We start from the raw sequence: 26,260 nt of genomic DNA on the forward strand, positions 1-26,260 counted from the left end.
CGGTGTGGGCGGAGGTCAGGGCGGTGCCCGGGGGGAGGTCAGGGCGGTGCCCGGGGGGAGGTCAGGGCGGTGTGGGGGGAGGTCAGGGCGGTGCGGGGGGGAGGTCAGGGCGGTGCGGGGGGAGGTCAGGGCGGTGCGGGCGGAGGTCAGGGCGGTGCGCGGGGTGGTCAGGGCGGTGTGGGAGGAGGTCAGGGCGGTGTGGGGGGAGGTCAGGGCGGTGCCCGGGGGGGACAGGGCGGTGTGTGGGGCGGTCAGGGCGGTGTGGGGGGAGGTCAGGGCGGTGCCCGGGGGGGACAGGGCGGTGTGTGGGGCGGTCAGGGTGGTGCGGGGGGAGGTCAGGGCGGTGCCCGGGGGGGACAGGGTGGTGCCCGGGGGGGACAGGGCAGTGTGGGGGGAGGTCAGGGCAGTGTGGGAGGAGGTCAGGGCAGTGTGGGGGGAGGTCAGGGCGGTGTGGGGGGAGGTCAGGGCGGTGTGGGGGGGAGACACAGTGGCTCCTGGACACAGTGATGTGAAGGGCGCAGGAGGAAGAGGAAGGGGGAGGCGCGCGGGAATCCAGCAGCGACCCCCACTCACAGGACTGGGGATCAGGGGGAAGGAGGGGAGCAGGGGCAGGGACTAGGAAGGGGGTTCCCTGGGGGGAGTGAGGGCAGGGCAGGGCAGGGCAGGGCAGGGCAGCGGGAGCCCCTGGGCAGCGCTGGGCTCTGTCTGACAGGGACTGGATGGGTCGGGGTTGGAGGCGTCCTGCTTCCTCTGGCCTGGCCCCCAGAGAAGCCCCTGCCCCGGCACGAAGGAAGTGAGGCTGAGCAGACAGACCCCCGTCCCCCTGTGCCGTGCTCAGGGGTCCCAACACCCGCGTCCGGGCCCCTCGCAGCCCGCCGGGGCGGACAGGCCGGGCCCCGGGGCGGACAGGCCGGGCCCCCGGGCGGACAGGCCGGGCCCCCGGGCGGACAGGCCGGGCCCCGGGGCGGACAGGCCGGGCCCCCGGGCGGACAGGCCGGGCCCCGGGGCGGACAGGCCGGGCCCCCGGGCGGACAGGCCGGGCCCCGGGGCGGACAGGCCGGGCCCCCGGGCGGACAGGCCGGGCCCCGGGGCGGACAGGCCGGGCCCCGGGGCGGACAGGCCGGGCCCCGGGGCGGACAGGCCGGGCCCCGGGGCGGACAGGCCGGGCCCCCGGGCGGACAGGCCGGGCCCCGGGGCGGACAGGCCGGGCCCCCGGGGCGGACAGGCCGGGCCCCGGGGCGGACAGGCCGGGCCCCCGCTCTGCCCAGCCCTGGCACAGCTGGGCAGGGGCGAGGGACCCGGCTGCCCCGGGCGGTGAGGGGCGCTGCCTGAGCACGCGGGGGCCGCCCTGCGGCAGGGAGCAGCGGGGGCCGGGCCGGGCCGGGGTCCGCGGAGGCGCGGGGCGAGGCCACCGGGCTGGCGCTGGGGTCCGGGCGCCGCCGGCAGCAGCCCGGGGATCGTTCCGGGGGGGGGCGGCGGGATGGCAGCACGTGGCCGGGCTCCCCCCGCTCTCCCCAGCCCCCGCCCCCACGCAGGCCCCGCCCCCAGCGCTTCCCCCGGCCCCGCCCCGCCCCGCCCCGGCCAGGCCCCGCCCCCAGCGCTTCCCCCGGCCCCGCCCCCAGGCTCGCCATGGCTCCGCTGCGCTTCGCCGCGAACCTGGACTGGCTCTTCACCGAGCGGCCGGCGCTGCCCGAGCGGCTGGAGGCGGCGGCCCGGGCCGGGTTCCGCGCGGCCGAGCTGCCCGAGCCCTACGCCTGGGACCCGGCGCTGCTGCGCGGGGCTGCGGACCGGGCCGGGCTGGCTCTGGTGCTGATCAACACCCCGCCAGGTACCGACCCGGCTCCGGACCCGGACCCCCCGCCCGACCCCCGACCCGGACCCGGACCCGGCTCCGGACCCCTGCCTGACCCAGACCCGGCTCCGGACCCCGGACCCCCGACCCGGCTCCGGCTCCGAACCCGAACCCGGACCCCCCGACCCCGACCCGGCTCCGGACCCCCCGCCTGACCCCGACCCCGACCAGGCTCCGGACCCGAACCCCCCGCCCGACCCGGACCCGGCTCCGGACCCAAACCCCGAAACCCCCCCGCCAGACCCCGATCCGGCTCCAGGACCAAACCCCGAACCCCCCCACCCGACCCCGACCCGGCTCAGGACCCGATCCCCCCGCCTCCCCCAGCAAGCTACCGACCCGGCTCCGGGCCCGAACCCCAAACCCCCCCCGCCCGACCCCGCCCCGGCTCTGGGCCCAAACCCCCCCCCCCGCCCGACCCCGCTCCGGACCCGAACCCCCCCGCCCGACCTGGCTCCGGACCCAACCCCCCCCCCCCCCAGCAAGCTACCGACCCGGCTCCGGGCCCGAACCCCCCCGCCCGACTCCGACACGGCTCCAGACCCGGACCCCCGCCCGACCCCGACCCGGACCCCGACCCGGCTCCGGGTCCGGCCCCCCGCCTGACCCCGATCCGGGTCCGGCCCCCGAACTCCGGGCCCGAACCCCGACCTGGCTCCGGACACCCGCCCGTCCCAGCTCCAGGCCTGACCCCGAACCCGTCCCCCTCCCACCTGGCTCCAGGCCCAAATCCCCCTGCACGACCTGGGTCCGGACCCGAACCCCCCCCTCCCCTCGCCGCCAGACACCGACCTGGCTCCGGGCCCGAACCCCCCACCCAACCCGACCCCCGAACCCCCCCCGCCCGACCCAGGTGCGGACCTGAACCCCGAAAAACCCCCCACCCAACCCCGACCCGGCTCCGGACCCAAACCCCAAACCCCCCCTGACCCGGGTCCGGACCCAAACCCCCCCCCGCCTGACACTGACCCGGCTCCGGGCCCGACCCCCGAACCCCCCCGCTTGACCCCGACCCAGCTCCAGGCCCGACCCCTGAACCCCCCCCCTCGCCTGGCTCCGGGCCCGAACCCCCCCGCGCGAGTCCAGACCCAAACCCCTGCCCCCCCCCCCCCTCCAGCAAGCTACCGACCCGGGTCCAGACCCGCACCCCAAACCCTCCCCCCCCCCCGCCTCCAGACACCGTTCCGGGGCCGGACCCGCACCCCGAACCCCCCCCCCCGCCAGACACCGACCTGGGTCCGGACCCGCACCCCAAACCCCCCCCCCCACCCCACCGCCAGACACCGACCCAGGTCTGGACCAGAACCCTGAACCCCGGCTCCGGACCCGAACCCCCCAGCCCCCCAGCAAGGTACCGACCCGGGTCCGGGCCCCCAGGCAGCAAACTGGACCTGGGTCCCCACGCAGTCAGCTACTGCCTAACACCAGTTCTGTCTAGGAGCCAACTTCCGGGGCCTGTCCCTGAGCCCAGCCCCCAGATGAAGTCATGGGGCCTGGGGGGCTGCAGCCCCCAGTGTATGGGCAGATGGGGGCACTGACTGCCCAGGTGCGGGGCCCTGGAGCGAGCCCCTCCCACGTGGCTGCAGGGGTCCCCATCTCAGGGCTCGGTCTCTCCTGCCTCTAACCCGGGGCTGTCCTGGCTGCTTTCTCCCTAGGGGACCAGGACAAGGGCGAGAAGGGGCTTGGTGCTGTGCCCGGCCGCCAGGCTGCCTTCCGGGAAGGCCTGGCCCTGGCCGTGAAGTACGCAAAGGCCCTGGGTTGCCTCAGGTAGGGAACCAGCCCAGCCCTCCCGCCGGGGCCAGGGGGAAGGAGCCGGGCCTTGGTGACAGACAGGGAGGCTGAGATCACAGGTGTCATTTTACTCGTGGTGGGAGCTGGCATTCTCCAGCCGGGGGCACTGTAGGCCAGCAGAGAGAGGCAGGCTGCCACGGCCAGGCACGCTGGGGCCCCACACCCCTGGTCCTGCGCCTCGGTCCCTACCCACCACACCCAGCCTGGGCTCTTCCCATGCCCACAGCTCAGCTGAGGCTCCACTCCCACCCCCTGGCCATTGCCCCAGGGGCTGTTGGCATAGGGGAGAGGCTGCTAGCAGCCATGGGCTGGGCGGCGTAGACAAGTTAGTGCCAAGCGTGGTCAGTTACAGCCAAGTCCCTGGATGGGGGCAGGCAGCTCCCAACCCAGCTCCCTGGGGCGGCGTTACACCTGGCAGAGCACCGGGGATCACCTGGTGCACGGGTCACGAGCACCCAGAGTGGGTTTTAATACGGCTCAGTGTAACGGTACTCTTAGGAGCCAAAACCCTTGCCATACCTACAGGATGGGGGGCACTGCTCAGGGAAACAGCAACTCAAACAGATTTGGGGCCTGTGGTGGGTAATCAGCTGAACATGAGCTCCCAGCGGGATGCTGTGGCCAAAAGAGCTGGTGGGATCCTGGGATGTGTAAATGGGAACCTTACCTAGGAGTCGAGAGGTTATTTTACCTCTGGGTTTGGCACTGGTGCCACGGCTGCTGGGATCCTGTGTCCAGGGCTGGTGCCCACGATTCAAGCAGGATTTGATGAATCATAGAATCATAGAATATCAGGGTTGGAAGGGACCCCAGAAGGTCATCTAGTCCAACCCCCTGCTCGAAGCAGGACCAATTCCCAGTTAAATCATCCCAGCCAGGGCTTTGTCAAGCCTGACCTTAAAAACCTCTAAGGAAGGAGATTATACCACCTCCCTAGGTAACGCATTCCAGTGTTTCACCACCCTCCTAGTGAAAAAGTTTTTCCTAATATCCAACCTAAACCTCCCCCACTGCAACTTGAGACCATTACTCCTCGTTCTGTCATCTGCTACCATTGAGAACAGTCTAGAACCATCCTCTTTGGAACCCCCTTTCAGGTAGTTGAAAGCAGCTATCAAATCCCCCCTCATTCTTCTCTTCTGCAGACTAAACAATCCCAGTTCCCTCAGCCTCTCCTCATAAGTCATGTGTTCTAGACCCCTAATCATTTTTGTTGCCCTTCGCTGGACTCTCTCCAATTTGTCCACATCCTTCTTGTAGTGTGGGGCCCAAAACTGGACACAGTACTCCAGATGAGGCCTCACCAATGTCGACTAGAGGGGGACGATCACGTCCCTCGATCTGCTCGCTATGCCCCTACTTATACATCCCAAAATGCCATTGGCCTTCTTGGCAACAAGGGCACACTGCTGACTCATATCCAGCTTCTCGTCCACTGTCACCCCTAGGTCCTTTTCCGCAGAACTGCTGCCTAGCCATTCGGTCCCTAGTCTGTAGCGGTGCATTGGATTCTTCCATCCTAAGTGCAGGACCCTGCACTTATCCTTATTGAACCTCATCAGATTTCTTTTGGCCCAATCCTCCAATTTGTCTAGGTCCTTCTGTATCCTATCCCTCCCCTCCAGCGTATCTACCACTCCTCCCAGTTTAGTATCATCCGCAAATTTGCTGAGAGTGCAATCCACACCATCCTCCAGATCATTTATGAAGATATTGAACAAAACCGGCCCCAGGACCGACCCTTGGGGCACTCCACTTGATACCGGCTGCCAACTAGACATGGAGCCATTGATCACTACCCGTTGAGCCCGACAATCTAGCCAGCTTTCTACCCACCTTATATGGGGGAGGGTTGAGAGAAGAGACCTGATGAAAGGATTAGAAACCAGGCTCTCTCATGAGCAGGTCCAGCCGTTCAGTCTGGTTAACCAAGAGAAGATTTGGGGTAACTTGATTACAGAACCTACCACAGGAAATTGATAACAGACTTTATCAGAGAAAGGGGGAGCTGAAGCTAGACACACACAGGTAATTTTTGAGTAATTAACCAGTTAACCAAGGGAGCAATCTACCGAGCTTCATGGCGGATTCTCACTTTGTAAGGCTGGGCTGGATGGTTTCTAAGAGCTCTGCCCTAGGAGCTACTGGGGGCAGGTCTCTGGCCTGTGCTGTGCAGGGGTCAGACAATCTCAACGGGCCCTGTTTGTTGCTGTATGAGAATACAGCACCGTGGGAGAGCACCACACCACAGCTCTCTCCCCCGGAGTTTGGCTGCCTCCTCCAGCACCTGGTTCTCGGGGCTGGGCTGTGCGGGCCAAGGCAGGGGGGGCTGTCCAGGGGAAATCCCTGGGTTGGGGTCCTTGGTTGCTCTACATTGCAGAACACTGTGCTGGGGTTCAGTGCTGGCCTCCATTGCACAAGTCTGTTCCAGCAGCTTGTAGGAAGGACATTTCTGGAGCACCTGTTCTCGGCCCTGCGTGATTGTAGCTCCTTTGTGGGTGTGGCAGCCCTGGGCCGTGTCCTTCCCCAGCATTTGCTCTGCCAGCCACTTGTAGATCCTGGCATTCCTGGGACTCTTGCTCACAGCGGCCTGACTGCTCCTCTTCCACGAGGGCCCCTTGGTGAGTCACACACCCACAGCCATGTACCCAGTGATGAGCTGCCAAAATCTTAACAACTGGGTCCCTCCTCACCCCACGAGGGGGTCGTGGCCCGTCCCCGCCCCCCGGGGACTCCTGCCCCATCGAACCCCCTGCATTCCTTGACGACCCCCCCCAGGACCCCTGCCCTATCTACCCCCTCCCCTGTCCCCTGACTGCGCCCAGAACCGGGCAGGAGGGTCTCGTGGGCCACCCTATTGGGTGCCCACCCTGCCCCTAAGAGCCAGAGGGATCTGCCGGGAGGGCGAGGTGGGGAGTCCCAGCAGGGCTTACCTGGGGCAGCTCCCAGGAAGCATCCGGCAGGTCCCTCTGGCTCCTAGGGGCAGGGGAGCGTAGCTGGGGGGGAGCAGGGGGAGCGGCCGCTCCCCCTACTGATCACATCAAAAGTGGGATAGCGGTGGGAGGACTGCCAGAAGTGCAATAGTTCATTCAAAACAGGGGTGCATTCCTATGACCCTTATTCAGTGGGACGCCCCCCTGCCCCTGGAGGCAGCCTCTGCTTGGGAGGCTCCAGGGGCTGGGAGTGCGGGCCTGTGGGGGGCACGCTGAGACTCCTCCCAAGGGGTGAGTGCTGCCCGTGGGCCCCATGCCAGAGGTGGCGGGGGAATCAAAGCCCACCTCCTCCTGCCCAGCCTGAGGCAATGCTGCTGAGCCCCCCTGGATCCCTCCTCAAATCACAGCTAGTGCTGCCCCTCAGAGGGCACTCCAGCTCCCTCCTTGTGCCGTGGCCTGGGCCGGCGCCCCAGCTGCTGCCGGAGGGCGCGTGCCCTAGAGCTGTTCCCTTCACCCCTCGTGCACTTGGCACCTGGAGCTGTTTGCTTCATCCTCTGTCTCTGCACCCATCCCACTCGCAGTCAGGCTTGTGCTAGGCCCTGTGGGTGGCTCAGCTCCTGCCCGCAGGCTCTGACCCAGGTCTGTCTGCAGGATCCATCTCATGGCTGGGCGGGTCCCTGCGGGCACCGAGCGGACAGCGATGGCTCCGGAAATGGAAGCCACCTTCATCGAGAACCTCAGATATGCTGCTGATATCCTGGCCCAGGTACGAGGGGACACCAGGAGTCACTGTGCCCCCCGTGGGACTTTCCTGCACCCGGGAGAGGGATAGGCAGAGGAGACTCCCCCAGTGGGGCTGCACTCCTGGGGGCATGGGACCACACAGTCCGTGAGATGACTATGCCTCTGCACTGAGGGACAGCCCCTGCGTGAGACACTAATACCAGCTGGAGGAGAAGGGGTGGGTCACAGTTCCTGCCTGGCCAGAGGCTCATTCTGGTTGGGGAGGGAGGTGAGGGTGCAGGGAGCTATGGCCGCCCTACCCCATTGAGGGGACAAACGCCCAGGGCCTCAATGTGGTTTTGCAGGAGGACATGACAGGCCTGCTGGAGCCTATGAACAGCCGCATCACTGACCCTCGCTACTTCCTGACCACCCCTCACCAAGGTAAGGGGGCCCTGCCGTGCTCCGACTGCCCCGGCCCGAGCTGAGTGCTCACCCTGGGGGGCCCCTGCTTTGACTGACTTGCCTCTTCCCCCCACAGCTGCAGCCATTCTGGAGAAGGTGGGGAGGCCCAACCTCTGGCTGCAGCTGGTGAGTTTCTGTAGTGCCCAGACCCGTTTCCTTTACAGTTAAATAAGTTCCCAGCCCCTGGTGCCAGGAGAAGCAGGAGGCAGGTGCCAGCCCCTGGGTGCAGCAGGTGGGTAAACCCACCCCAGTGGTTGTCCAGAGGAGCCTGCTTGCATGGGCAGCACTGGATAAGCGATGGTGCCATCCCCCAGGTGGGGCTGAGCTACCCTGGACATGCCCCTACCATTCCCCAGCCTGCAGGAGGCGGCGTGGGCCCTGGGGAGCGTTGCACTGTGCGCAGCGAGGGGCGGGGGAGAGGGTCTCAGACATCCCAGGCACTAGGTCTCCGCTGCCAGCCTGCTGCAGGACAGGAGTTGCAGTCATTCCCTGCACCCCCCAGACCCTGAATTGCGGCTCTGATTCCTGCAGGACATTTTCCACTGCCAGATCATGGATGGGAACCTGACACAGACCCTGAAGACTTACTTCCCACTCATTGGTGAGGGTTGGGGCTCTGCTCCAAGCGTGGTGGGGAAGGCACTGGGCCTAGGCTACGGGGTGGGAGGTTTGAGTCAAGGCAGAGCCCTCCAGGGGCAAGACTAGCAGGAGTGGTGTGTGCCTGTCCCTGGGAGGGAAGGGCTGCTCATAGCATGGGTGTGGTGGGAGGACTCGTGGGTTAGGGGCTGTGCCCCCGTGGATCAGAGCCCGGGGCCATGCTCACTACAGCAATGCCCCGGACACCCTGAGGAGATGCTGGTTCCACCCCCAGGTCACATCCAGATCGGGCAGGTGCCTGGTCGGCATGAGCCTGACAGCCCAGGCGAGGTGAACTTCCCCTACCTCTTCCAGCTGCTGGAGTCGCTCGGCTACGAGGGCTACGTGGGCTGCGAGTACACCCCGCAAGGTGAGCGGGGCTGGAGCGCAGGGACCCCACCAGCATTTGGGGTGGGGGGGCTGGCTCACTGTAGGGTGGAGCCAGGGCTTGGGAGCTGAGAGGTGTGCCTCTGCCTGGTCCCTGCCCCTGCTGGGAACAGGGCCGGGGGGCACATGCAATGCCAGGCTGGGAGGGGGGTGCCCACTGTGGCTCAGACAGCAGGTGCTGGACTGGAGCAGGGCTCCCGGGGGAGGAACACGTATTCGGAGAGGGAGTGTTGCAGAACTCACCTGGTGGGAGCTGGCCTGTAGCTGCTGCTCGCTCACACAGGGTCAGGGGTACCTGGCCTGCTCCAAGGCAGGGGAAGCTGCTCATGGCCTGCTCACAGTCCCCGGCTCTTGTTGCAGGAGACACGCTGGAAGGACTGGGCTGGTTGCACGCGTACTGGGCGAGCCGAGGCCGGCAGCAGCGTCGGTGGTAGCCCTACGCAGGAATATTTTTAACCCTCCCACTCACTCAAACAGGCGAGTTCTTTAATAAAAAGCGAACAGGGCCCCTCCAGCCACGCAGGGCCCCAAGCAATTGCTTAGTTTGCTTCTGCCAGCGCCGGCTGTGCCCACCAACCGGGGGGAGCTGCGAGGTGGAGGCCGTAGCAGCGGGGATCAAGAGCCATCAGTGGCTGAGACGCTGAGGGAGCAGCTCTCCTGTGTGCTGGCTCCTGTCAGTTCGTGGGGGGTTCACGCCCACGTGCCCCTCCCGTCACACTGCCCCACTGCTTACGCAGGAGGCTGCCTTGATTCTCCCGTGCGCCGGCCCCAGCAGCACACGCATCTGCTCCCTGAGGCCTGCTGGGACAGAGCAGGGCTGCCTGCAGCGGGAGGAGTGCCATGCCCCACACAGAGCAGGGGTAAGTGGCTGCAGGGGGGGCAGCCATGGGGCAGGTCTGGTTCCAGGGCTCTGCTCTTCCTTGGAGAGGCCCCAAAACTGCCTCCTTGCAGCTCTGGGTAAGGGCAGTCACTTGGCAGAGCCTGCCCCAGCCAGGCTGGGAGTGTCTTATCTCCACCTGGTAATGCTCTGGGCCCCTGGTCCCTGCTGGGGGTGGGGGGCGATGGCAAAGAGCAGGTAACCGTCCCCCGCCAGCCCTGCAGCTGGCACGAGGTAGTCTCTGGCTTGCAGAGGGGGGAGCAGCACTGAGCCCAGGCCCCCGTCCCTCCACAGCTTGGCTAAGTCTGTCACTCCTGCCCCAGTCGACCCAGCAAGAGGGCAGGGCTGCAGGCCCATCGCCACGCTGAGCTACTCCCTGAGACAAGCTGCCAGCCCTTCTGGGTGTGGCTACAGCCCTTTAAAGGCACCAGGAATAAGCAGGCCAGCCCTTGGGCAGGGGACTCCCAGCAGCAGCACTGTTAACTTTCCCTGCTGAGCACCAGGGTTCAGAGAAGGGGCAGGGAGCGGGTGCTCCCCGGATGGCACCCGGGAGACCCTCCCCCCGTCAGACCAATGGGCTCGAAGGCTGGTGGGGCAAAGGGAAGCTAACCCTGCAGAATGCCCAGAGCCAAGCGGATGGAAGGACAGTGTGGTGACTGTCAAGGGTCCCCCAGAGTCCTTCACAATGTGCTCTGCCCTCCCCATTGCCCTGCTCAGCCGGTGAGCTGCCCCCACGCAGCCCCACCACCACAGGGCTCCCAATGCTTCACCCTGCCATTCCCAACTGCTCCCTGCACTCATCAGCCAGGCTGCGGGGCCAGGCCAAGGAAGTTGCCCTGGCGGGCCTTCTGCCTCCCCACTGTGCTCGGGGGGAGAGGGTAAGGGGCCCTGTGGGCACTGCCCAGCTCCTTGGGAAGGCCATGGGCAAGGCCCGGCGCACCCTGCCCCGTGCAGCGCCAAGCTGAGAGCCAGGCAACAGCAGGCCAGTCTGAGGCAGTTTATTTGACAGTGACATCCTTCAGTACATCCTCATAAAACCCCCTGCCGCCCCGCGGCTGGCCCACCACTGAAATCCCACCCATCGAAGTGACAGGCCGCAACAGCCGCACTCGGTGCCCTCAGGACTGGGCCTGGCTCCGGCCCAGCATGCCAGGCAGCTCCGTTGCCAGGCCCAGCGGGCTGTGCATACGTGGGTGCCAGGTTTCTGGGCCCAGAGATGGCAGCTGTTTTGCTGTGGCATGTGCGCCAAGCTCCTGCTGCCGGGGCCGCCGGGACCCTCCCTGGGTTTCCATTTCAAATCCATTCAGTGTCAAACACACGTGAGTGTCCTTAACAGCAGCTCCTCTACCTGAGAGGGGGGGACCCCTCCTGCCCTGCCCCTTCTGGGGAGTCTGAGCTAGCTGGAGGTCCAGGGGAGCCGCCAAGCCCCATGCACCCTCCGCTCTGTCCATTACTCATGCATCACGTGACCCCCATGCTGCCAGCAGCACCGGGGAATCCTGCTGGAGGTCAGCTCCTTGGTGCAGACTGGGGTGCGCGGTGTGTCGGGCTGGAAGGTGCTGGTGCCTGGCTAGAGCAGCCCCGTCCAGAGGTTGAAGCAGGCCGTGTTGATGACGGATTCCAGGTGATGGTAGGTGGACACTAGCTGCGGCAGGGGGCTCTCGCTGTTCTGGGGCTGCACAGGGAAAGGCTCCCGGAAAACCACTGTCAGGCTCTGCAGAGAAAAACAAGCTGCTCACAGCAGGGCAACTTCCCCCCAGCCCCTTCCCAGCTTGGGGCCAGCTCAGTGCCTGTATCCGCTCTTGGCGAGGATCCCTGCACCTGCCAGCACAGGGTCCCAGAGGGGACATACAGCCGGGGGGGGGGGACGACAGGCTCCCAGAGGGACAGATACAGCGGGGGAGGGGGGGAGCACTGGACAACACAGGCTCCTGGATGGGATGAGACCCCCAGTTGGGGGGCAGGGCACCAGCAGGCCCTTGGATACCTTGGCTCCAGGCTGCTGCCCCATTGAAATGCTGCAAGTCAGGGCTCCTGGACTTTCCGTAGCGTGGATCGTTTGTTAGATATGGCCCCTGCTGCCCCCAAATCGCCCCTGCCTGGCCCCCCATTTGGGAGCTGACACCTCTCTGGGGAGAGCACAGCAGGAAAGGGATGGTGGAGCTCTAGCTCCAAGTTCTGGGCAGAGGCCAGCCTGATGGTGAACGCTGAATCCCCGCCGGGCTCTGCCTGGGCACTAGAAGCCCACTCCCTCCCGCTGCCCCCGGCCAGGCACACCTGCAGAGCCAGGTACCTGTCCAGGCCCCCGCAGGGAGCAGCTCTTACCGTCTTCCCTGAGTGGGAATCCAGAAACACGAGAACAAAACAGTCTGTGAATTTCTGATTGAGCACGACCTGCAGAGAGCACAACAGGCTGTCAGGGCGTGCAGTGACAACGGCTGGGGGGGATCCCTGATGTGCTGGGGGGCACAGTGCCAGAACCATAGGGGGCAGGCTCCCCAGCATCCCACAGGGGCACAGCGCCAGAACTGTGGGGCATGCTGTGGGGCACAGTGAGAGCGCCGTGGGTCAGTGCACAGTGCAGTCAGGGCAATGCTCCTACTGCTGTGCCCTCGTGACATCACACCTCCGGGCAGCCCCACTCAAGCCAACACAGAGGCGTCACATCCAACCCTGGCGCAGGCAGGAGCCTGGGGGCGCGTCTGGGAAAGAAGAGAGTCCTGGGGCAGGGGAGCCGTCTCTGGCTGCAGGGCAGGAGCTGGGTCTGGCCATTGGCGCGGGGGCAGCATGTCCAGGGGCAGCGGTCGGCTGCAGGGGCTGGGGCGTGGGGGGGGCAGGGGCCCTAGTCCTTACCAGATACTGGGTGCCAGTTTCGACGTTGTGGAAGTGGCAGCAGCTCTGGGGGAAGCGGCTCAGCAGCACTTTGATGAGGCTCTGGTACCAGGGCACAGTCATGGTGAGGAAGCAGCCCTGCAAGGACGGAGAGAGGGTGAGGCCAGGTCCCCTGTACAGCAGCGAGAGACCACCGTGCCAGAAGAACACCACAACCCAGAAGCTCCGAAACTCATGAAATGTACGCTCAAACCCAGTTCCCTGCCAGCCTACTGGACCAAGCCCCGCAGCTACATCCCCAGCAGTGCCCAGCCCTACCCCTCACCAGCGTGGGGGACAATGGTCCCAATGATTCCCACACGCCATGCATGTCTCCACTCCCATCCTCACCAGCTGGGACTGTGCCTGCCCCCACAGATGGGGATGATGGGTCCTGGGGGTGTGTATACACACGTGTATCTCCCGCCCCTCTCCAGCCTGGGATGATGGGTCCTCGGGGGGGAGGGGAAGGAAAGGGGAGACACGACGTGTACAAATGCGCGCGCGCCCCCTGCCCCTCACCAGCTGGGGGTCGATGTCGGCGATGGATTTCCCATGCACTGCGTTCAGCAGCTCCTCCAGCTCCCACAGCGACAGCTTGCCCAGCTTGAGCTTGTCCGAGGCCAGCGGCTCCAGCAGGAAGAGGCGCTTCCAGAGGGTGTCCCTGCGGCAGTGGCATTTGGCCAGCTGCACCATGCTGCTCAGCTGCTTCTGGGCCACGGCCACCTCGGAGGCCAGCAGGGGGAAGAGCGGCGAGGTGTAGAACAGTCCAGGGCCCAGCTTGACCTGGGCACCACCCGCGTAGAATTCGCTGCTGTCCTCTACCTCCTGCCACAGGTCCCGCTCTGCCTGCTGCTGGCAGCCCTGACCGGGCTCCGGCGCCTCCCACGCCGCCCGGCCCACCACTGGCTCCAGCGTGCTCTCCCGCTGCAAGCGCGGCTGCTTCTTGAAGCGCCGCATGTCGGCTGTCAGCCGGGGGAACAGCTCCCGTTGGCTCGTCATGATGACGTAGAAACGCAGCCTGCAGACGAGACGCCTGTGAGGAGGGGGCACCCCTGCCAGCCAGGCTATGTGCCCCCAGGGCCTCCTGAAACGCTCCTTCCCCATGTGGACGTGCCAGCCAGTGCCCACCCAACCCAGGCTCTCCCTCCCCCGCCAGCCAACGCTCACTACCTTGGGACTGCACTGGTACCACACCCCCAGGGCCACCCTGTTTGTGCCCCCAGGAACCTAGCCAAGCAAGCAGCCCTGGCCTGCACACCACCCCGCATCCAGTCCCCAGGCACGTCCCCGCCCAAGCCCAGTCAAGTCCCCCTGGGCCTCCCCACGCAGCCCTGACTGAGGACCCTGGTTCTCACCGGAGGACGTGCCTCTCCGCCTCGCTCTGCTCCTCGAACGGCGCCGCGCTGTGACACACCAGCAGGGACACGTCGAAGTCGTCATGGTGCCGCAGCCCCTCCGAGTCCTTGTAGGAGCCTGAGCTACAAGCACAAGCAGAGCGTTGGGGGCCCAGGCGGTGCCACCCCCCACCACAGCTCGAATCACCGGGGGCAGCAGGGCCTCGCAGGAGGTGTCCAGGGAGGGGCAAGGAGAACCAGCGGCAGCACCCACCCACCATCCAGAGCCCAAGGCCAGCAGCTGGCGTGACAGCGTCTCCCAGCCCATCCTGCTTGGCTGTGACCAGGCAATGCCCTAAGCGGGGCGGGCTCTTGGGGTTCCCGGAGCCATTGGGGCATTGCCGGGTGCTTACCTGTTCCAGATGGAGACCAGCGCATATTCGTTCTGCTCCATGCCCGGGGTCCCCTTCCTGCCGTCGCTGCCCGCAGCCAGCCGGGCCATGCGCAGGGGCTTCATGTGGTAGGTGTTGGCATGGTCTGCCACGTAGTTGTAGAGCTGGTGGGCTGTTATCATGTTGGTGGGCATGGCCAGCGTGCCTAGCAGAGGAGGAGTCACTGTTTGCCAGGGTGTCCCCTTGTCTTCAGGGGCTGGTCGGGGCCCCCAGAGCCAGACACTAGGACAGCAAGATTCTGCTTCCCAGCCCCCAGAGCGCACTCACAAGGCAATGACGCCTGCCCCGAAGTCCCCGGGCAGGGCCCTCAGCACAGCCCCAGCTGAACGCAGCCTGGCTAGTCCCAGACAACCCATGCCCTGGAACCGTGCAGGCCAGGGGGGTGGCACAGCGTGCCGCAGGCGGAGCTATGGAGCAGCTCCACCTAGGTTGGCCGAGGAACGGACGGGGCTGGATGACACTGAATTTGGGAAAGGTGTCTCCAGCTGGTGCGTGGCCCCAGCCCTGGGGGAAGGCCCTGGGCCCGGCACTCCTGGATGCGGAAGTGGATTCAGCCAGGAGCATAAGGGCCATGGGCAGCGCCCCTCCCCAGCTCACCTTGGAAGACATGATTGCGGCCGAATTTGGGGATGTCGGGGTGGTGGGCAATGAAGTCCTCCAGGAAGCCGGTGAGATGGTAGCCCTGGCGCAGGGTCATGTGGGAGCCCAGCAGGTACTGGTGCACGATGCGCAGGTGGAAATCATAGCTGAACGAGTGCACGTGCATGAGGTCCCGCACCTTGTCACACTCCTCCGTGAAGAGCATGGAGAGCTGGGGAGGGGCACAGGGTCAGGGCACAGGGCAGGGGAGCCCCAGATGCCTGGCGCCCGGCTGGTAGCAGAGTGAGAGACACCAGCAGCCTCCTGGCAAAGGCACAGGGCCTGGCAGTGCGGGGAGCTGCCCATTCACCCCTCTCTGCCCAGGCTGTGCCCAGCCCGAGGCAGCTGTCGCTTCAATTCCAAGCCCTGGTGCAGAGGTGCTGCGGACACCTGGCTGCTAGGAACCAGACAGACCCACAGCTGGCTTTGAGTGGCAGGGCCCCAACCCAACAGCCTGCAGCAGTTCTGCTCTCCCACCTTTAGCCTAGCTCTTCGCCATGCTGCACTGACTTCCAGTCAGCCAGGACCCCACCGGCTGGCATTAGGCAGTCAGGCCACGGGCAGGCAGCACAGCGCTCGGCAAGGACTGCAGAAGGCTGAGGGCAGAGACTTGGGCTGCCCCCAGAGCAGGGAGCTAGGGCCTGCTTCAGTCTCCCCACTTCCTGCCCAGCTACCCTCTCTGCCCTTCCCCACACGCCCCCAGATGCGACACGCCCTGCTGAGCTCAGCCACTGGCAGCCCCAGCAGGACACAGCACAGCTGCTGGGATCCCGCCGCGGATGGCTCACCTGGGCCAGCTCTGACCACAGACACCCCACCCTAACAGAGCACAGCTGACACACAAGGCCAGTTCCCAGAAGGCCTGAGGAGGGGAGGCAGAGGTGGCTTTCCCCATCCAGATCCTGGGGCAGCCAGAGGCCAACTGGGCCGGAGCACAAGCTAGAGCAGCCTCAGGGGCACTCTGATGTGTGCCGCAGCACCTGCCCCGGTCCAGGATCACCAGAGCACAGTGTGCTCCGGTCACACCACCCACGAGGTACTGGCATTACTGGGCTGGCTCCAGCACCTTCATTCCTCACAGGGATGCCCTCTGGGTTGCACCAAGGAGACAGAGCTGGCCCTGAGCGTTCGAGAAATGGGGGTGAACAAGCAGCCAAGGGGACTGGGCAGCACTACTCACTGCACCCAAACGCAGCACCCTCACCCCATGCCAGCATCAGAGAGGACACCAAGCGGATCTAAGAAGTGAGCCCAGCAAGAGGCGCCTTTGCCCCAGCCTGGGAGAGAGAAGCAAGACGAGCGAGGCTGTTTTCAAGCCCCCTCCTGAAGGCCCAGCTGCCTGCTGGGATGTCTCCCTCACGGGAACCACCTAGCAAGAGGCCCAGCATCAGCCAGCACCCAGGGCAGGAAGGGGCTGTGGGTACAGAGCACCCAGCATGCCTGGCAGGGCGAGGCCCAGCCCTGCACAGGGAGATGCTGCAGTGCCACAGCAGGAGTGGAAGGAGAGGACGTACCGCAGACTCAGAGATGGAGCTGGGTCCCATGCAGCTCTTGCTACGAGCTCTGGCCGTGAGAGCACCCTGATGGAGAGAGGAGACGCGCAGCCAGTGGGAAAGGGGACACTGCCTTGCACTGCCCAGGCCTGCCCCTGTGCCCTGCCCGCCCTCCACGGGCCGCAGGGAGGAGACAGCACTCCAGCCCTGTGGAAGAGGGGCTGGCACTGCAGTCCCAGCCCCCGGGGGAGGAAAGGCCCTGCCCCTGCAATGAGCCCCATGCTAACCAGCCCTGCCCAGCGCTGCAGAGGGAGGCCAAGCACCAGCGAAGAACTGGGCAGTATCTCCCCATCAGATGCCCCAGCAGAGGTGGGACACCTGCCACCCACTGCAGAATCCTGGGTGACCTGCCGGCGCCTAGAGGGATCTATGGTGACAGGAGCTCAGCTCACCACATGAAGGCTCCCCGGAAAGCAGGCTCCATGCGCCCTCAGCAGCTGCTTCAAGGGCCTGGCAGACTTCAGCCCAGGGGAACAGCCCCACCAGTCAGCCAGGGCGATCAGCTCCTGGTAGGACCGGGTGCCCTGCTCCTCGCCCTGCTGGAACTTCTAGGGCGCTTGCTCCCTGGGGAAGGAGGATGCGTGCCCCATTCCCAGAGGCCTCCTGCACTCAGCCCAGACTGCTAGGGCAGCAGGCAATGGATGGCTGGCCCCTCTGGCAGCAGCCCGCTCCTTATGAGAGACCAGGAAAGCTGGCACGCTCCACATTCTACCACTGCTCCACGGGGAGCAGGGCAGACCCAAGGCACTGCAGTGGGCATAGCAATGCATGGTGCTGGAGGGGCCTCTCCCAGCCCAGGGTGGTCCATGTGCATTCTTGGCCCTGCTTCCCCCTTGTTCAAGTGAAGCAGAAGAGTTATTGCTTTTACTGTAGGAAGTCAGCCCCAGAGCAGCCGCCCCACGCCAGGGGCCTAGGGAAAGGTGGATGTGTTACCCGGAGCCCTTGCAGTCCTGCCCTCCTGTCCCGGCAGGTAGCAAGCTGGAGATTCCAGTCCTGCCTGCCCAGGCCCAGAGCATCCAGGACAGAGCAAGCACCCGCAGGCCAGCTGTTACCTGAGAGTTGACGGACTGGCCCATGGGGATCCGCGAGCACTCCAGCGCATACTGCTTCACGCAGAAGTAACAACCCTGGGGAGAGAGCGCACTAAGCACATGGCCCTGCTGCCAACAGCCTCCCACAGGGCCAGCAAGATCTTGTGCACATAGCCAGACCACACCCCAATCGTTCCTCAGCTCCCCTGGGCCAGGCATCAGATCTCCCAGCCTGGGCCCTCCCCCATCTCTGGCCTCACCACTCTAGTCCCAACGAGCCACGAAAACACTTTCCCTGGGGGATGGCTGAGCACCCTCAGGGCCCGGGCTCTACCCTCTCGCTGCCTCTTGGGCATTCCAGGCCCTTCCTGGGCTGATCTGTGAGGAAGTGCGCTGGGCAGGGCCAGACGAGGGACAGCTCTGTCTAGACAGCATCTCCAGTCCCACCTGCCATGTGGGGCTCGTCTCCTTCAGCAGCTAGTTCTTCAGGGCAGGGACAGTGCCCAGCACGGTGTGAGCATGGCTGGCAGAAGCTCCATGAGGGCCTTAAGTGAGCTGGGCACAGAGAGCCCGGCTAGGGACGACAGACCTCTGACCGCTCACCTGGAAGCCCAGCTCCATGAGCACGATGCCGCCTGGGAGGGCTCTCTGCAGGTGGTAGGTGGTGACTGGGGGGCTTGTGCTCTGGAGAGAAGAGGAAGAGAGCTGATCAGAAGGCAGGTGGGCACTGGTGCCCAGCAGCAGCCGCCATCCATGCCAAGAGCCAGGCAGCAGAAGCTAGGAGAGGCAGCTGGTGTGGGCATCCCTCCCTCTGGAGCCAGCTTGTTCCCCACACTGTTGGAGTCCGGAGGGGGACCCAGGGCCACCCAGGGCTTGGTCTGTTAGTATCTGAGAGAAGGGGAAGAGGAGACTTGTCTGGAGACGCCCACCTTGGGAGGTGGTTTCTGGTCAAGGGTCCGTTAACCTGCATTACAACAAACCTAGGGACATGGTGGATTCACTGGCTCTTGGAGACTAAGCCTGTCCGGACACCAGAGGGGCTGCTCTCTCCCCCAGCCCGAAACCCTCCCCACCAATTCCTGCCCAAAACCTCTCACTGAGGCCTGGGCGACACTAGAAAATTTACTCTGCTTAACTGGGTCACTTGGTGTGTGAAAAATCCATCCCTCTGAACAGCGTAGTTAGGCTGACCTAACCCTGCCATGTGAACAATGCTAGGTTGATGGAGGAATTCTTCTCTCAACCTAGCGGCCGCCACTCGGGGAAGTGGACTGCCCGCAGATTTCCTCCCATTGGCATAGGTAGCAGCTACACTGACATGCTACAACCGCACAGCTGTGCCACTGTAGCATTTTAAGTGTAGACATACCCTGAGCTAGAGCAGATCTCGTAGAAAGACACTCCTGGTCTGGGTGAAGAGACTGTGCTGGAGACTCCACCTACATCCCTGGGTAAGTTGTTCTGATGGTTAACCAACCTCAAAGCTTCATTTGCACCTTATTTCTAGTCTGGGTGGTCTTGCTTCAGCTCCAAGCCACCAGAAGAGCCCTCTGCTATGGAGCTCTCCTCCCCAGATGGAACTGCAACCGCGACCAAACCCCCTCACTACCACAGACTGGGCTCCTTCAGTCTCCTACAGGCAGGTTTTCCTCGTGCGACAAGCAGAGCATCACACTGCATTGTGTGTTACACAATTCACATACCCAGTGAGAGGCACCTGGGCCCAGAACACCCCTGGCTGGAGCTCTGGGAGAGGGGATGAATAAGCTGTGGAAGGAACCTGAAGGGTCAGCACTGGGTCCAGGGGCTGGGCAGGGTCTGCAGGGTTGCAGCTGTCAGAAGAGGTGCTAGATACTGGATGGACGTGCCAAGAGCATGCCCAGGGGCCCCAGGAGAGGGATGCGTAGAACCTCCAGGATCCTATGATTGGCTCTGCTCCCAGCAGCCTGGTGAATAGCCAAGAGCAGGCATGTGAGTGGAGCAGTGACCCATGCCCGCCCTAACACTCGGCTCTCACCTTCGGACTCCCATCTGCTTTGGGCTTGTAGGAGAAGGAGCCTCTCCCCTCAGTGCCCAGGAATGCCAGAGCTCGGATCCGGCTAGTGCTACTGCAAAGCAGACAGAACAAAGTCATCTGACCAGGGAGTCCAGCCAGAGTCACCCTACAAGTATGCCCTGCCCGCCCGGGCGTCACTCTGCACGGGGGGGAGGGGGAGGGCAGTCTCTGAGTCACACTGACCTGCGGGCAGGCGAGGGAGGCCGCACCTGCACCAGGATGAAACCCATGCTCTGCAGGTACTGGATGTACTGCTGCAGGAAGGCGTTGCACATCTCCTGCAGCCAGGGCTCCTCCTTCAGCTTGCAGGGCAGCACCTCTGCCGAGTCGCAACTGTGGCTCCGGTCCCGCCCCGATGCTGTCGAGTCGCTCGAGCGATGGCGTTTCTGAAAGACAAGAGAGCCGGGGCAGCTAGCTCCTGCGGTAGAGAACGGCCAGCAGGCGCTGCCCCGCCCGAGAAGAGAGGGACTGGCTGGCTGGCGATAGCCGCTCAGCTGCTGCCCCCGAGTGCTGGAACACAGGAATTGTCCGGCTGGACGGCTCCGAGGGCCTTCTGGCCCAGTGGCCTGACCCTGCACAGCTGGGGCAGAGCCCCTCCTCCAGCTCTGGGGAAGCTGGCTCCCTCCCTGGGACAAGGCTGCAGCTCAGGCAGGATGGGCCCCATCACAGCACAACCCCCACTTGGTGAGTTGCTCACCTTCCCCTCCAGCTTCGCCTGTTGGTCGGCCTGGATCTGCTGCCGGAAAGCTGAGTCGAAGAGGAGTGGTGTGGCACAATAGTGAACCAGGCGAGAGGACTGCTTCAGGGTCTCCAGGTCTGCCAGCTGCACAGTACAAGGGGCACAGCTGCAGGGGATGGCCCATGGGAGCCTGTTTCTCCCCCAGGCCCATGCAGGGCGTCCTGCCCTTCCAGGGCCAACCAGCCTGCTCACCTGCCCAGGGGGACCACTGGCTCTTCAACCCTCCCCCGCACTAGTCCCACTGCAGGACTCCCCACCCCTGGGGCAACACCTCCCCTCCCCACATGTCCCTATGCCCCCAGCTGAGGCTCCACCTGCCCATGGGGGCAGTGACCATATCAGAGCGGGGCGAGATGGTCATGCTGATGGGCAGCACTTACTCCGATGGGCATGTTGGACTGCGCTGATCTCTGCTGCCACGTCACAAAGAGATTCTCAATCTTCATCTGCTTCTCCAGCTCTGAGAGGGAAAGGAGCAGCCATGGGATCCGGAGCCACAGCCAGGCCACTCCCACCCTACAGGCTCCCACCGTCCCCCCACATAGAGTAAAGCCTCCAACCCCGCTTGAGCTGCGGGCCAGGCTTCCCACACTCCTGCTGGGAGAGGCCAGGGCTGGAAAGCAGGATAGGCTGAAATGCTGTGGCTGTGAGCACCCCCATCCCCAGAAACCAGTGCCCGGGGCTGGACAAGCAGGGGGTCTCCCCCTTTACCTTTCCTCTCCAGGCTCTTGATTTCAAGGAACTGGGCACCATGCCAGGACACTGGGTCACGTGGCCCCAGCTCTGGGCCGAGGGGGACGCCCTTCAGGGTGGTGACATCTCGCAGAGCCTCGTCAAAGGGCATCATGTCGGGGGGGAAGTGCAGGGACGGCAGACTGCGCGTGGAGCTGCTGAGCCGCCCTTGCTCCTTGCTGGGGGGAGGGCTCGAGCTCCGGATCAGGGCATCCACCTCCAGGGTGGAGTTCAGGAAGGGGTTTGGTTCCTACATAAACAAGAGACAGCCCTGAGACCCCCCCTCACCATGAGCCTGGGAATGGGAATCAGAGAGCCGAGAAAGCCCCTGAAGGCCCCTAGACCTTGCCCAACAGGGACAGGTCCCCAGAGCGTAGCCCCAGGGCTCTGCCGAGTCCTACTTCTAATGTGGCCCCTGCCATAGGCAGCAGATTGCCCAGCCTGGCATGGCCTACCCCTCCCAGTTCATGCCCTTGGCCCCTGTTGCTGTGATAATTGTACCCGAACTACAAGCTCAGCCACAGGAAGTGAGAGAAAGCTCATAAGAACCAGCTGGCAGGAAAAGGTGCAAAAGGGAGACGCGCTGAATTAGTCCCAACAAAAGGGCCTCCTGATAGAACTCGAGGACTGCGTTAAGATCATGCTTGGTGAACAAGAACAGGGTGGGATCAGAAATCTATGGACCAAAATTGGTGGGTTGGATGTTAGGTATAATTGTTGAACAAAACAATGAGGAAATGAACTATTCCACCCATCGCTCCCTTCAGAGGGGTCTTAAAAAGAAACAAAAAAAGAAAGTGTGATGGAATGCACCCTGGATTCACACCCTCCACGCTCGCGTAGTCATCCATGTACAGAGCATGCCTGGTGAGGGGTCACTTGAAAACTAACAACTTTCTGGTCAGTAGTATCATGGTGAAATGCATGTAGCAACTTTACACGTAAAGGTATGAACGTGAGTTGGAATCATGACTGACGTGCGTTTACCAGACAAGTCTGAAGAACGGGTAAACTGGTTTCTCAAACACAACCTACATGTTTACACCTCTAGCCAGGTGTCAACAAAGCTGATGGGCCACCACTAAAGCTGTGAGTTTGTCATGGAAGTCACAGAATCCATGACTTCCCGGGACCCCTGCAGCAGTCAGTACGGCTGATCCGGGAGCAGCTCTGGCAGCCCCTGGGTCAGCCGTACTGGCCGCTGCTGGGGCAGTCTCACGATGGGCAGGAGTTTGGGTGTGGGAGGGGGCTCAGGGCTGGGGCAGGAGGTTGGGGCGTGGGAGGGGTGAGGGCTCTGGCTGGCGCTTACCTCGGGGGGCTTCCCGGAAGCGGTGATGGGGCCCGCCCGCAGCCACTCGGAGCTGAGGCGAGGCCAGGTGGCTCCATGCGCTGCCTGCGCTTGCAGGTGCTGCTCTGCAGCTGCCACTGGCCACAGTTTCCGGCTAATGGGAGCCGCAAAGCTAGTGCGCAGAGACCCCTGGCGGCGCCTCCGCATAGGAGCCAAGGAGCATGTCGCCGCTTCCAGAGAGCCGCGCGGAGCCAGCCAGGAAGGCTGCCAGCCCGGAAGGCTGCCAGCCCCGCCAACGTCCCACAGCAGCAGCAGGGATCCCCGCCCTGAGCTCCCAAGATTTAGTCATGGGTATATTAGTACAAGTCATGGACAGGTCACAGGCTGTGAATTTTTGTTTACTGCCAGTAACCTGACCATGACTTTTACTAAAAATACCAGTGACTAAAACGTAACCTTAGCCATCACCTCTCAAGCAGCCATTCTTTGTTCCTGATCCCGTTCCTAGCCAAACAGATTCTGCATCTTAGCAAACAACAGCATGAAACCTCTTTCCCACCAGACTCTATGTCTCCTTTCTCTGAGCCAGAAAGATCTTTATCTAGGGGTCACGCTCCGGAAAATGCACTTCAACGGGGGACTGACCTATAAAGGTGAGGGGCAAAACCACCCCAAGTTCTGTCTCTCTTTTCACAAGAGAGCAGAAAGAGCCGCAGACCTTAGGAGCAGAGCCTGACCAGAAACTTGGTCAGCATTGCTACTGAAAACCTGTGGTAAGAATTTCACCTTGAACTAGAATCATAGAATATCAGGGGTGGAAGGGACCTCAGGAGGTCATCTAGTCCAACCCCCTGCTCAAAGCAGGAACAATCCCCAATTAAATCATCCCAGCCAGGGCTTTGTCAAGCCTGACCTTAAAAACTTCTAAGGAAGGAGATTCCACCACCTCCCTAGGTAACGCATTCCAGTGTTTCACCACCCTCCTAGTAAAAAACTTTTTCCTAATATCCAACCTAAACCTCCCCCACTGCAACTTGAGACCATTACTCCTTGTCCTGTCCTCGTCTACCACTGAGAATAGTCTAGAACCATCCTCTCTGGAACCACCTCTCAGGTAGTTGAAAGCAGCTATCAAATCCCCCCTCATTCTTCTCTTCTGCAGACTAAACAATCCCAGTTCCCTCAGCCTCTCCTCATAAGTCATGTGTTCCAGACCCCTAATCATTTTTGTTGCCCTTCGCTGGACTCTTTCTAATTTATCCACATCCTTCTTGTAGTGTGGGGCCCAAAACTGGACACAGTACTCCAGATGAGGCCTCACCAATGTCGAATAGAGGGGGACGATCACGTTCCTCGATCTGCTCGCTATGCCCCTACTTATACATCCCAAAATGCCATTGGCCTTCTTGGCAACAAGGGCACACTGCTGACTTGTATCCAGCTTCTTGTCCACTGTCACCCCTAGGTCCTTTTCCACAGAACTGCTGCCTAGCCATTCGGTCCCTAGTCTGTAGCTGTGCATTGGGTTCTTCCGTCCTAAGTGCAGGACCCTGCACTTATCCTTATTGAACCTCATCGGATTTCTTTTGGCCCAATCCTCCAATTTGTCTAGGTCCCTCTGTATCCTATCCCTGCCCTCCAGCGTATCTACCACTCCTCCCAGTTTAGTATCATCCGCAAATTTGCTGAGAGTGCAATCCACACCATCCTCCAGATCATTTATGAAGATACTGAAAAAACTAAGGCTAGTTTAAGTTTAGAATGTGTTTTATCTTTATTTCTCTTGTAACTGGTACTGACTTCAAATCCTAGCTTCTGCTGTTAAAGAAACTGGTTTTATTCTTTAATCAAAATTACTCCCATGCTGTGAGCTGTGTGGGTAGCTCCATTGAGGTGGCAAGCTGCTGCACGTTGTTCCCTTACAGGAACAACAGACTGAACGGTATCTGGACTGCCCAGAAGAGGGCTGCCCAGAATACCACACACATTTCTGAGGGGGAATTTGGGACTGGGAGTGGGTTGGGGTCACCTGACAAGTAGTGACCGAGGCTGTTGGGAGCCAGTGTGTCCTGGGGTTTGCGGACAGGCTCTGGGTTAGAATTGCCGAACCACACTCGTGGTGCCCTGTGAGTGGCCCAGGTGGCAGCTACGGCAGGAAAGCCTTACAGGGCTGGCAGTGCCATTACCTGCTTGCTGTCCTCATGCCAGGGTGTGTCCAGGTAGCAGTAGTGATGGAAAAGCCCCAGTTTCTGACTGAGGAGGCAATGCACGATGTGGGAGCGGGCGTTCTGCCACTGCAGCAGGCGGGTGAGCGAGCTGTTCAAGGAGCTGCCCAGGTCCGGGGACCAGTTGTAGGTGTAGAGCATCAGCTAGGCGGGAAGGGAGATGGTGAGAGCTCTGCTGGGGGAGGGCCCGCACCAGCTGAGCCCCGGCCAGGCCGCTGTGACCCAAGAGCCCGTGGGCTGCTGCTGCTTGGTGGGTCCCTGCTGCACCACCAGCTGGCTTCCACTACAGGACGTGGGGTGGGGGGCACAGCTGGGAGGCCACAGCACCAACTCAGCGCCCAGCCGATCACCACGGTGACGTGTCCTGGTGTTCACACCTGCTCTGCAGCACGAGGGCCCAGAGATGCTGACGGCAAAGCACCTGGGAGCACAGGCTGGCCATGGGCCTTTGGGAGCCACCAAGGCTTTGGGACCAACAACTATCATCAGCATGCCCGGTCGGAGAGCGTGGCAGTGCCAGGCCGCAGGGAGACCACTGGGTTTGCCGTGCAAGAGCAGACAGAGAGGCAGCTGCACGGCACTGCCCTGGCACGGCTGCCTGCTCCGCCCCACCTCACTGTTATGCAGGGCCCCGTGAGGAGCCAGGCCAGGCTGTCCTCACCCATGGCCCCCGCTCGGACGGGCTCTGGGCCAGGCTGGATTTGTACCCACCTTTTTGTCGAGGATCTCCAGGAGAAGGAATCTCTGTCGCGGGGCCAGCGAGGGGCTGGAGTTGGAGCCCTTCTCCACCAAGCTCAGCTCCATGGCCTCGAAGTGCTGGAGCCCCTTGTGGGCTGAAAGAGACCAGAGAGAACCACAATGTGCCTTCCTGCTGCTCACTGCCCGCACCTTGCAGGGAGGCGTTGGCAGGAACCTGGGCGCCACAGACCCCCTGTCCTCGGGAAGGAGGCCCAGGACAGCAACTAGCTGGGAAACAGCTGGAGCGTATCAGTGCTGGAGCCTGCCAAGACCCAGCTGGCCAGGAGGGCTACACCGTAAGTTCCAGACTAATCCCCAACCACGCATGCCAATATTTGCTCCGGGCAGGCTGGCCGTGCAGCGGCAAGAGCCCACGCCCCACCCTCAGCACTGAAGATCCCAGAGCGACTTGGCAAAGTTGCCCCAGACCCACGCTGGGCTGCAGTGTTCTGTGTCCATGTCTGATACCAATTCCCGCCCCCAGAGGTGGGTGCATTTCAGTGGGTATGTAGGGAAGGACCAAACATTGAGGGCCACCAAGCTGTAGGGAGCACTCCCCTTGTGCTCCCCAGCCCTGTCTGAACGGAGGGCTCCTGTGATGCTGCCATGCCAGGTCTAGGGTGGAGCCAAGGCCCCCTCCTGCCATCCAGTCCTGAGCTAAGGGCATCCTAGCCATACCCTTCTCTCGGGCCACGCCCCCTCTCTGTGCTGACATCACAGGGAAAGGGAGCTGGCCCTACCCGCCATGCTGGGGTGACCCAGGCCATGCTGCACCAGAGACCCTGCCTCAGTCTGTAGAGCACTGGGAAGCAGCTACTCCTGGCTTCCCCGCTTCCTAGGCAACAGTCACCCCCAGATCCCTGCCTCTCCCGGGAGGACAAGTGCTCAGGGCACCAGTGTTAGAGCCACACGGACACACTTGCAAACCACAGCAG

At 63.2% G+C, this 26,260-nt stretch overlaps 2 protein-coding genes across 11 annotated transcripts in view; one reads left to right on the forward strand and one right to left on the reverse strand.

Annotated features, from left to right (window-relative positions):
- The first annotated feature begins 1,623 nt into the window (after positions 1-1,623).
- HYI (hydroxypyruvate isomerase (putative)) lies at positions 1,624-9,322 on the forward strand. The gene is made up of 8 exons (XM_077824059.1): positions 1,624-1,828; positions 3,508-3,619; positions 7,228-7,342; positions 7,665-7,743; positions 7,841-7,890; positions 8,296-8,365; positions 8,636-8,770; positions 9,148-9,322. The coding sequence occupies exons 1-8, from the start codon at positions 1,630-1,632 to the stop codon at positions 9,219-9,221; spliced, it is 834 nt and encodes a 277-aa protein (XP_077680185.1). The 5' UTR covers positions 1,624-1,629; the 3' UTR covers positions 9,222-9,322.
- A 1,324-nt stretch (positions 9,323-10,646) lies between these two features.
- SZT2 (SZT2 subunit of KICSTOR complex) overlaps positions 10,647-26,260 on the reverse strand; it is a 71,872-nt gene continuing 56,258 nt past the window's right edge. For 6 of the 10 annotated variants that reach the window (XM_077825065.1, XM_077825066.1, XM_077825067.1 and 3 more), the window contains 17 exons: positions 25,299-25,420; positions 24,549-24,731; positions 21,054-21,324; positions 20,723-20,802; positions 20,301-20,426; positions 19,787-19,989; positions 19,565-19,655; positions 18,151-18,231; positions 17,569-17,643; positions 16,478-16,543; positions 14,922-15,135; positions 14,286-14,469; positions 13,894-14,016; positions 13,058-13,556; positions 12,518-12,634; positions 11,990-12,058; positions 10,647-11,378 (listed from right to left, as the gene is read on the reverse strand). In XM_077825065.1, coding sequence (XP_077681191.1) covers positions 11,235-11,378; positions 11,990-12,058; positions 12,518-12,634; positions 13,058-13,556; positions 13,894-14,016; positions 14,286-14,469; positions 14,922-15,135; positions 16,478-16,543; positions 17,569-17,643; positions 18,151-18,231; positions 19,565-19,655; positions 19,787-19,989; positions 20,301-20,426; positions 20,723-20,802; positions 21,054-21,324; positions 24,549-24,731; positions 25,299-25,420 — 2,648 coding nt within the window. In that variant the 3' untranslated portion in view covers positions 10,647-11,234. Of the gene's footprint in view, positions 11,379-11,989; positions 12,059-12,517; positions 12,635-13,057; positions 13,557-13,893; positions 14,017-14,285; positions 14,470-14,921; positions 15,136-16,477; positions 16,544-17,568; positions 17,644-18,150; positions 18,232-19,564; positions 19,656-19,786; positions 19,990-20,300; positions 20,427-20,722; positions 20,803-21,053; positions 21,325-24,548; positions 24,732-25,298; positions 25,421-26,260 lie in introns of those variants that run through there. The other 4 variants (XM_077825069.1, XM_077825068.1, XR_013346922.1 and 1 more) reach the window with 3 other exon arrangements.

Source organism: Eretmochelys imbricata, chromosome 8 (genome assembly GCF_965152235.1).
Source record: "Eretmochelys imbricata isolate rEreImb1 chromosome 8, rEreImb1.hap1, whole genome shotgun sequence".
Taxonomy (NCBI): domain Eukaryota; kingdom Metazoa; phylum Chordata; order Testudines; family Cheloniidae; genus Eretmochelys; species Eretmochelys imbricata.

Bases quoted from the DNA above. Each gene is read 5' to 3' on its own strand.
- HYI (XM_077824059.1), top strand. From the start codon at position 1,630: ATGGCTCCGCTGCGCTTCGCCGCGAACCTGGACTGGCTCTTCACCGAG. The intron at 1,829-3,507 runs GTACCGACCCGG...CTTTCTCCCTAG, and splicing joins GCTGATCAACACCCCGCCAG to GGGACCAGGACAAGGGCGAG. The intron at 7,744-7,840 runs GTAAGGGGGCCC...TTCCCCCCACAG, and splicing joins CCTGACCACCCCTCACCAAG to CTGCAGCCATTCTGGAGAAG.